Source organism: Zea mays, chromosome 9 (assembly GCF_902167145.1).
Source record: "Zea mays cultivar B73 chromosome 9, Zm-B73-REFERENCE-NAM-5.0, whole genome shotgun sequence".
Classification (NCBI taxonomy): Eukaryota; Viridiplantae; Streptophyta; class Magnoliopsida; order Poales; family Poaceae; genus Zea; species Zea mays.
Genome location: NC_050104.1, coordinates 159,712,180 through 159,723,010, shown reverse-complemented (window position 1 = coordinate 159,723,010; position 10,831 = coordinate 159,712,180). Strand labels below are relative to the sequence as shown.

At 45.7% G+C, this 10,831-nt stretch overlaps 1 protein-coding gene across 1 annotated transcript; it reads left to right on the top strand.

The window, feature by feature from the left end:
• The first annotated feature begins 6,892 nt into the window (after positions 1-6,892).
• On the top strand, positions 6,893-7,987 carry LOC103639583 (protein PAM68, chloroplastic). Its single transcript, XM_008662316.3, has one exon. The coding sequence runs from the start codon at positions 7,101-7,103 to the stop codon at positions 7,746-7,748; it is 648 nt and encodes a 215-aa protein (XP_008660538.1). The 5' UTR covers positions 6,893-7,100; the 3' UTR covers positions 7,749-7,987.
• The last annotated feature ends 2,844 nt before the right edge of the window (positions 7,988-10,831 follow it).

The following is a 10,831-nucleotide window of genomic DNA, read 5'->3' as shown; positions in this document are numbered from 1 at the left end:
CTGTTGGTTACATTGATCTCTCTTTGACAGGAGCATTGAATGATCGTGCCGATGTTTATTATTCGTTCTCCCTGCGTTTGTGGTTTTAGGTTATGGGCTTATGGCAACCACAAGTCTGGTACATCGGTTATTTTACTCATGGTACCGGACCACGTTCTCGCACACGCTGTTGGTTGATCTGTATGGTTTTGCTCTTGAGTAGGGATGGCAATGGGGATTTCCCCGTCGGGGAATGGCTTCCCATCCCTGTCCCCGCGGGGACAAAAATTCCCCGTCCCCGCGAACGCTCGCGGGGGAGCTTTTTCTCCCATCCCCGTCCCGGTCGGGGAATTTATCCCCGTGGGGAACCCGCGGGGAATCTGTCCCCGCTAGAAGTACAATATTTAAAGATAAATTTAAATTGATTGTATTAAATTAATACAAATTTAACAAACAAGATTGAAAATTACAAGAGACATCTACTTTAGAGTTTAGTTTTCTATTTTATAATATGTCATGCATTAAGTTCTTACTATAATTTTAACAAGTAAATTGACTAACTTGGATAAAACAGTTTCGTGGGGCGGGTACACGGGGAACGGGGACGGGGGATGGTTCCCCGTCCCCGTCCCCGCGAACCCGACGGGGATTTAATTTCCCTCATTTAGATCCCCGCGGGGACTAAATTCGTCCCATACCCGTCCCCTAATAGGGGAATTCCCCACGGGGAATCGGGGATCGGGTCCCCATTGCCATCTCTACTCTTGAGCTCGTCGCCTTCCTGTGTTCAAAAACCAAAATTCGTCAAGAACACAATCTGCTTCAGCGTTGTCAGCCTCACGCATCATGATTGGAAACTACTATTCTAAGTGTATGTTTGGTTCAGCTGTGCTGAAAATCTGACTCTAGCTCTGCGAGCTAGCGAGCTAATGGATAGGAGAAAATTAAAATTTGTTTGGTTAAAGTAACTATCAGCACTAAAATTTGATTGGTTAAAATAACTGTTAGCTGTAAATTCTGTGATCGGTAGCATGATAGCTCGGTAACATGGAAAGGGGAATTAAAAAATTTGGGGTAGGAGAATTCTGAATTAAACTAGAAATTTATAGATTTTTATAAATACATTCAGCTCTTGTATTTGTTTGGTTGAAATTCTAGATTTTTAACCATGAATCTGGCTTAGAAAGATAAACCAAAAACACCCTAAAATGACAAGCTATTTTCCACGGATTTACCTGTGTTAGTTAGGATGTTAGGGTTTTCAGATATGCTCCCTATATTTCAGAATACAAGGGGACGTTCAAACATGGGCGGAGCTATGATTTAAGTTTAGAGAGACAAATCAGATTAAGTGGGGCTGCTAGAAGGTATTTTGTATTATTTAGAGCATCTCCAACAACGTGACCTATAAAAATGCCCTATAATTTTAAAATGAGTATATTTTATAAAATTTAGGGCACCAACAAAACACCCCGCTCCAACAGTAAAGCCCCAAATCTAGATTATTGGGCAGCCCACTACGGTGTACTATATTTGAGTCACTTGAGAGGGTGCCCTATAGTCTTTTGACAAAATTTTATGAAATGGGACACTGTTGGGGTAGTTTTTCCTGTGTAGAGTCCTATATTTCAATTTGAGGCACTAGTTTGAGGCATTGTTGGAGATGCTCTTATATGGTGGTTAGCTAAGAAGCTCATATGGAATTAGTGGAGCATTAGAGCTGATTTGGCGGACATAGAATTATAGGGGATCTATGGGGAGTAATACCCTCCCTATTTAAATTTGAATAGTGAGGGGATTCCTCACCTATGGATCCTCTCCAATTCCATATCCATTAAACCAGCCCTTAGGGGGGACATTGCCCCGTGTGCCTCTTTTGTCTTCGCCACTAGGTTTAAAGATCAATAAATATATTTAATTCTCTCTATACTACTACACCGATGTACGTATGTATAAAGAGAGCATGTCTTATATTATAAGATTAGACTAAAAAGTAGGCACTCCTTAAATATTATTAGGAGAGAGATAGAGGGGTAACACAATGATCAGATCCGATTTCCACCAATGGTGGTTCCTCCTCTGGAACTTGATCCACGTGAATCTCCTCACACTCGTTTACTACACATAACAATAACCATGCTTAACATGATGAGCTACAACAAATATGATGCATGATGAGAAGCATATAGGAACTCAAACAAAAGTAACAACTGAGTATAATTTCCTTTACTAAACAAACTGACGTTTTCATTTAGAGAATTAATTACCTAAACTAGAAAAGTAATTATTCTTTGTTTGTTAACAAAGAATTAAATTGCTCATAAGAATAGTGAGGAATTATCATTTTCATAACACATGTACATCTCCGAGAACTAAAAATGTTAACTAATTAATCAAGTCATTTAAGTATTTATTAAGCATTCGAAATGCGTAAACACACTTAAATTACCGAAGAAAGTTAATTAATTCAAAATAGAGCTATTTTTCACGGATATAGGTATTAGCATAACTAACACACACAAAAAAATTTACTCTCTTCGTTTTTATTTGTCGCGTTTTAGTTCAAAAAAAAAATAGCAGGCAACAAATATTCTATAACGGAGGGAGTATAATTTTGGACTTATTTGTTAACCTATAGCAATTAAATACTCGCTCAGTCTCAAAATATAATCCGTTTTAGACTAATCACATATTCATTCAATAACATATGAATGTAGTTTATATGTATGTCTATATTTATTATCATGTGAATAAATATGAACGGAAAAAAGTGGGCTAGAAAGAACTATATTTTGGGAAGGAGAGTAGTAGATAATTATTAATAATATATGTATTTTCTCCATGCAAAGTACTATTTCATGCCAAAACCTACTTTTAGTATGTAGGGCACATTATAATAAAACCAACAAAATAAGTTTCACATTTTTATCAATTTTTACAATTAAGATACTACACAAACTGAACATTTTGTAAAACATAAATTCATTTTCTAGTGCCTAGAAACTCTTCTCTCCCACACATAGGTATCCACTATCACCAACAAGATGCCTAGGTCATCCCTAATAAATCACGACCTAGATCAAGGCCCAACTAGTGGGTACACTCCATAACTCATCGACGACGAGGTTACTAGGCATAAAAAGCGAAACCAGTCAAACCATAGTATTCTTTGGTTAGTTTGGTTTTTAGTTCGGTTTAAACTGGAAAAACCGAATTGTTAGCCCGCAACCTCAGAATTCTATTTCAGCCCGTGTTCACCTAGCACCTTCATCCCGTCCATGGGCTGCTCGCAGCCTTCTCATGCCAGGTCGGCCACGCGGGCTTGCTGCTTGCAGCTTGCTGCTTGCATCCTTCTCGTGCTCCACGACCGCCAGCCTAGGACTCCAGGAGCCAGGCAAATAACCCTCAATCCCGTCATCACGCTTCAAGGTGGTATGCTATATGTGTTAATATGCCATGTGGAATACTGGAATTTTGTGCTCATATTTAGTGATCGTACACAATTGTTGCAGGTTGACATAACAGTTCCAGTCTCCCAGATATTTTTGTGGGTGGTTTATTAGGCTCGATGCTTATATTGTTGTTCAGCGCATGGGTTTGCTAAGCAGTTGGCAAAATTGCAATGGTAGTTCGGTTTTTTCGGTTAAGTTGAAAACCAAACTGAACTGTACAGTTAACTGAAGGTTCGATTTTCTCTTTTCTAAACAGAATTTCGGTTGCCATTCTTAGAAACCTAACTTTAAAAAAATACTAAAAAATGAACCGAAAAAACTTCAGTTAACTGATTGCCCAATCCTACTAGCGATGGGGAGGGCACCAACATGCTCCTTGCAACCACATGTATCAATCTAGAGGGTTGGTTGACTGGCTGGGGTTCTTGAGCGAGCTCACTTACGACCTGGCGGCTCAGACGCTCAATTGTGCTCGACATGGCGGTGTAACAGTGCTCCTACTATTAGAGGCCAAGACCAGCCAAGATAGGGTTAGGGTGTCTCCTAGGAGCTCACCATAACACAGTTGACTCTTTGGTTGGGGTGGAGATGGCATAGACGATGTTATGGTTGGTGATGGAAGGGACAACAACGTGAACCAATGAATCCATCAACATTTCAATATGTTTGGAGCTCATCTATGAAAATGGCCTGATAAGAAGCAAGGTATCATAAGAAAGCGAACACAAGAAGAAATTGAGAGGGAGGCACCAGTGTGACCCAACCATTTTGAGGTGGTCCTTGACGGGGATGGCAGACGATGATGATGGAAACTTGGTGCACGACCGATTATGATGGAAAGAGATGGTGTGAGTGGGTCTAGACAAGGCAGAAGGATGAGACACTAGTGTGGGTGAGCGTAATCAGGCAGGGATGTACTGATGACAATGGATTTTGCCACTGAACTAGAGCTATGATCTATGGGTCAAAAGGGGGGAAAAGAGGGACTACACCGACATTGACGTTATTTAACGGCAAGGGCACAAGTGTTGGCTTTGCCACCTTCTACTCAAGCTCACCAACAAAGCAACTTGTGTACACATGTGCTAGAGCAACAAAATTAGGGCAGTGACCATCGGTGGAGCAACAAACCGACAAGCTGGCCGATGTCACCGTTCTTGACTAAAACATGCCTAAACTTCATCCTTGGTCTTCCAGTTTCACATAGAAACTTTGGGATCTGGCTTAAGGAAAGATGTTCTCTAATGTGTGCTATAAACTTTGATTTAATGGGAATAATCAAAAGATCAACAAATTCTATAAACCAAACATCACAACCAATGGTACATTATCAAAGTACTAACTTCCCTTTGACTCCGAAACGGTTCACTCTCCTTTCATAGATGAAACACTTAGATAGACATGATCGCCAAGTTGAAACACCAAGGGTTGACGCCTTTTTTAGCATAGCTCTTTTAACGTGATTATGTTGTTTGAAGATGATCTTGTACAAGTCAAGCCTTTTATTTAGCTTGCCTTACTAAATCTTATTCAAAGGACCACCTTTCTTTAGGTTTTGACCGATTTAATGGAATTCTACACCTTCGACCATAAAGAGCTTTGAAAGGTGTCATTTTAATACTTTTCTATGAACAATTGTTAGAAGAATTCTGATAGAGGTAGGAAACCATCCCGTTTGGCTTAATAGGGATAACAAATTTACCCGTGGGTTTAGTTATCCGTCGGATATTCAACCCATCAGGCTTGGGTTTGTGCATGAAATTTGACCTGCGGGTCTTGCCCGCACCCTACCCGTGAAAAAATCAGATCAGTTACGAGTTTTACCTCCTAACCGTGCAGTTTTTAGCCCAAAATTAAAAAAACCTAGCACTGGGAATCAGGCCATATAATGGCTTATCACGACATTAACCTAGTCTCGCCCGCGTAGAGGAGTGAGTCCCGTCTCCTACATCCAGCCACCACCACCGCTAACCTGTCACCCACTCCCGTGAGTTCCATCTATTGTGGCTAGCTTGCGGCGTTTCCCATTTGGTTGTCCACGCTCCACACTTCAGTAGGCCTGGGCCCCTAGCGTGGCAACACAGGCGCGATCCTAGAGATGGCAATGGGTACCCGCTACCTGAAACCCGATGGGTTTTTGCTCGACTAGGGTATGAGTTTGGTCAATTTCTCTACCCATGAGTTTGTTAATGGGTTCAAATAGAAACCCAACGGGTACGTGGACATGAGTTTGTTCTTTCACTACCCATACCCGCAAACTCATGGGTTTTTAAAACCCGCCTTAAAATCATCATTTCTTATAAATATGTCTCATATATTATTAATTGAATATGTTCTAATTGAAATAAACTTCATGTAATAAATTTTAAGCTAAAATTAGTTATCACTTATTCTTTTTATCCTAGCTTATTAATGTATTGATTGTTATTTACATGATGAATTATTTTTTATGTTGATGTTAGTGGGTATGGGAAACCCGTTGGGTACCCGAAACCCGCATGAGTATGGGTTTGGGTAAAATTTTATACCCGTCATGGGTATGGGTTCTTTAGCGGGCGTATTTTTTCTTCGCGGGTATAAGTTTGGGCAAGTAATACCCAGCGGGTTTTTACCCGTTGCCATCTCTACGCGATCCCCTAGCACGACGTGTGGGCGTTGGGTGCGGTAGCGCAGGCGTGGGTCCCTAGCCCGTCTCTCTGCCTGGGCTCTCTACGAGACGTCAGTAGGCGCGAATCTACTGTACGGTTCGCCGTCACGTCAGATGCCAGGGCATCTCTCCTTCGAAATACAAGACTCAACTTCACCACGAACGCTCCCCTGGATGTATAAATAGGGCAGTGGTCCCTCCATTGAGACACAACAACACACATAGTCGAGTTCTTGCTTTCTCACACTGTCTTAGATATTGACATTTGTCTCAATCATCTCTAGGGACTTGTGGACTTCTCCTCTCCCGCTGTGCTTATAAACCCCTACTACAGGCACCACGGTACGAGTAATATATGCATCATCCCCTCTCCTGGAAGTAGGGCCTCGAGAAGCCCGAACCAGGATAATCGCTTGTGTCATTTCGCACACCATCTAGAGCCGGCCACGCGACACATTACTGGTTGGTTAAGAACCCGCGGTCCAAACACTGACACGATCGTAACCGATATAATTTTCGTACTGAACTTTCATTTCCTATGTTTCCGAATTACCAATGTCGTTTTCGTTTCTGGAGTTACCGTTTTCGATCTCGTTTCCGAGAAAAAAAATATGAAAACGAAAATAGTTTTAGTGTTTAATGATAGTTTCCGGCCGTTTTCACCCCTACTAGCCGGACCGGGTCGTGTCTGGGCCGTGCTTTTTTGTGTCGTGGCTGGGCTGTCCCACGTGTTAGTGTCAATTAGTCATCTATAGAGAGTGGTTTGATACAAAGTCGTTTTTCAAGAAAGATCGCTAGAGACGGGGGCATTCAATTTTTTGCCACTTTAATGTAGCAGCCGTTTAATTTGTGTCATTTACACCATATTCACTGATTCAAATAGTGGGAAATAGTTAACTTTTAACTAGAGATGTTGTGAAACTAGGAAAACCCGGCGCCCACTGCAGGACAGGACTCGCGCTGCCACGCTCTGGTTAGAGATAAGATGACCTGTTCTCGCAGCAAGTGATTTGGCTCTTGCCATGGAGGTGCCGCTCTCCCCACCGCGTGCCCACGCCAGCCTCCTCTGCTGCAGCTCCACTCCCGTCGTCCTCGGCCTCCGATCCCGCTCCGCCACCGCTCCGAGCCGCCGCGCGCGGCCACTCCTTGCCCGCAGGAACCGGGACAGCCGGAGCGACGAGGAGACCGCGGCGGAGCCCAAGATCATCACGGTCGGGCGGCCGGGGAAGAGCGGGCGGCGGCGCAACAGGAAGCAGCAGCAGCAGCAGCAGCAGACGGCGGCGAAGGAAGAAGAAGAAGAAGAAGAGGAGGAAGATGAGGACGAGGAGGAGGAGCGTGACGCGACGATCCCGGAGGTGGTGACGAACCGGATGATGCGGCGGGTGGGCGCGTCGGTGGGGCTTCCGCTGGCGCTGGGCGTGGGGTTGTTCCCGGTGTTCTACTACCTGAAGGCGGTGGCGAAGGTGGACGTGCCGACGTGGATCCCCTTCGGCGTGTCGTTCGTCTTCTTCGGCGCGGCGCTGGCCGGGGTGAGCTACGGCATCGTGTCCGCGAGCTGGGACCCCGCCCGGGAGGGCTCCCTGCTCGGCTGGAACGAGGCGCGCCGCAACTGGCCCGTCTTCTGGGACTCGCTCCGGGGACGCTCCCAGTCCCCACCTCGCCGGGGCTAGGAGTAGAGTAGGGCAGGGACAGACAGGACCGCCCCAGTGTGATGACTGACATGACACTCTTGTGCGTTTGTCTCGGAAAAACTTGGGCTCTTGCATTGGTGCTGCTGTGTAAATCCACGTCGATCGCTCGCTCGCTTGTGTTGGGGTTGGGGACGGGGGTTCAATGAGAATTTGCATCTCTTGTTTGGTTCAGTAAGAGGGATGGAATGGATTCACTGCGGTGCTCATTCGGTTATTCAGGAACCATCTCTGGTACGATTTCATCTAATATCTTGTTGGGTTATTTCTAATACACATACACATGAATTAGATGATATTAAAAAAATTAATAAAAAGTTTAATTTGTTTGAGATTTAAACTCATCCATCCAATCATCTAAGATCTTTTATGTTTTGCTTCTCGGCTATCTTCATCGTAACTAAAAAGTACTTTTAGTTGGCACTCTTCTCTGTATCGCTCATCGTGTGTGTCTTCTACTGTTCTACAGTTCGACTTTCACCGTCTTTTCGATGGAACCCCTCTATTTCTGCGAGAAAATTGATAGAATAGGGATGAAGTATTGTCTCGATCGAAATCTATCAAGTCTACACAATCCCAGTTTGCAAAAAAAAAAAAAAATCATAAATCCGGACGCGGAACGCCAGCCAATCTTTGATGGGTCATGGTAATCCCAGTTCATCCAGTTTGGAAGCTAAGATAACGAAAGAGATTGGAGAGACTAAAATATCATTATTATTTAAAATTGAATAAGGAGATTTTCAGCTCATTATATTCCCTCTGATTTTGTGGAGAAACTAGTCTCGGTCCCATGAAGAGGGAGCGAGAAGCCCCGATTGTGACTGTGTGTAGGCATTAACAGTTGGATTGCGTGTCTCCTCCTACCGCGATGCAAAAACAGGAGCCTACAGCTGGGTCATTTTCAGCGTGAACTCGTCGGCGGTGCCGGCGCCGGTGCGGTGGCGCCCGTTGCGCGCGGGGGGACCAGTCGCGCTCGCGGGCCCCCTTCTTATTAACGCACGCTGGTACGGTGGCCTAACTAACGGCCTTGCGGCTGTTTTGGGGTTGGACTGGCTAGCGTAGCGTCTGGCCCATATTAACATTACCACAGCAGGCCCAAAGTGTGTAAGCCATCGACTCGACGTCCAAAGCATGCTGTTTTGGGACCTCGAAACAAATAGTATGCTGTGTATTTTTGCCATCCGATTTCACAAACCGTTCTCCTTGCCTGTCATTCCGCAGGAATCAAAAGGACCATATTTTTAAATTAGTTTCCATCTCTTCGTTCTGAATCGATCCGTGCTCCGTTATGTTTGCCCTGGAGAGGTTTAGTTTGTGTCGGCCGGTCAAATTGCACAGAGAGAGAGAGTGCACCGGAGGGAGCGGCGCAGGCATGTGCGGACTGCGGAGCAACGATAGTTTGCAGGGCCCGGCCCCAATCCAATGGGCAAATCTCAGATCCGGCCGGTTGAAGTAAAAAAAAAAAAACCGAGATGTTGCGTGCGCAGATCCAGATCCGTACGCGCGCGGCGCCTCCCTGGCAATTAGTACAAGCTAGTGTGACGATATTAATAGTTAATGGGGGGGTATATGTGTAGTATACGCTATTAGTTAAATACCCCTAGTACGTTTTAATTAAGAAGACGGAGTGTGTTGGTGTGTGTGTGTGTGTGTGTTGCTTGCTTGAAGAGGAAGAGAGCCCAGGAGGGCGACGCCGGGCTGGGCTGCAAGCAGAGGTCTCTCCGGACGCATGGAAGTTGGAAACCAACCACAAAGCGTTCACCTGCCCTGCGGGACGAAGGCAGGTGCCGTGCGGTGCGCCAGAGCCGATTGGACACCACGGTCACCGCAGTGCTTGGCAATTGGTGCCCCCGATCCACTACCGACCACCACAAAGCTTTTGTTCTCCTCCACTGCACGGTGCGGTACGCTTTTGTTTGCGGGTTTTCGTAGGTGGTGTTGGAAGTCAAATTGAGCAGCGCGGACAGTCCGGCGCTGAGGCCGGATCGTCCGCGGTCCCGGACGGTCCGCGCGCGCGCAGAGTCAGTTAGGGTTCCTAGTTTCTCGCAGGATTTGTTACCTAAAACCGCGGGATTAACTCGGGAAACAGTTGGAAACGGATCCAGACCTCCCCCTTTATATAGATGAAGGGCTACGGCCGATTGAGCCCCCATCAATCGAACAAATCAAGTCTATTTCTCGTTTTTACCTTACGCATTAGGAATAGTTCTAGTTTAGCCTTTCAATCCCCAAATTCTTCGCCTCTCCTCGACTCTACGTCGATTAGAGGAGTCTAGGTCGGCCTGCCCGAGCCTAGACAACTCCTAGGATCTCTCCTCCCCGACGGGGTCCCTCCCGGGAGCGAGATCCAGGCGCTGCCGGCGATCATCTGCCGCCCCTGCGCACGCGCGGACCGTCCGGCCCCAGGGCGCGGACCGTCAGGCCGTCAGGCAGGGAACTCGTGCTCCTGCACCAGGTCGTGGACCGTCCGGCCCCTGGCCGCGGACCGTCCGCGCCTGACCAGAGAGCGCCGCCACCGGTTCTTGTTGAGTGTTTGGCGCTCCAAAAAGGCGTCAACATACTTTTTGGCGACTCCGCTGGGGAAGGTGTTTAGATCTACTAAAAATCAGGCCCTCAAATGGCCGGTTCTAAAGATCACACCGATATCTCCCCGGACAATATCCTGAAGCCGGCTGTTGAAAGTCTGACGGCCGAAGAGCAACAGCAATACGAGGACTACATGCGTCAAGCGAGGGAGAAATTCTTATCACAATACACGGTGGATCGCCACCAGAAAGTTGTCAAACATGGAGAGACCGACGTCGCATCTCTTCTATCTTCGCTTCAAGTCCCCAACGTAAGTAAACCCGACGACATCCAATTTATTAAACAGTATGTAGATCAGCAGCAGGATCAAATGAAACAACAGATTGTAGGGTTAGAAGAGTCAATTAGAAAATTAACGCGTACGTTGGAGAAGTCTGTTGCTCCTAGTTTTCCATCATATGAGACTAGTAACAGGATATCTATGTCTAATACATCGGCAACAAATGGGGATTTGCAGCCCCAGCCATTATATGGTATGC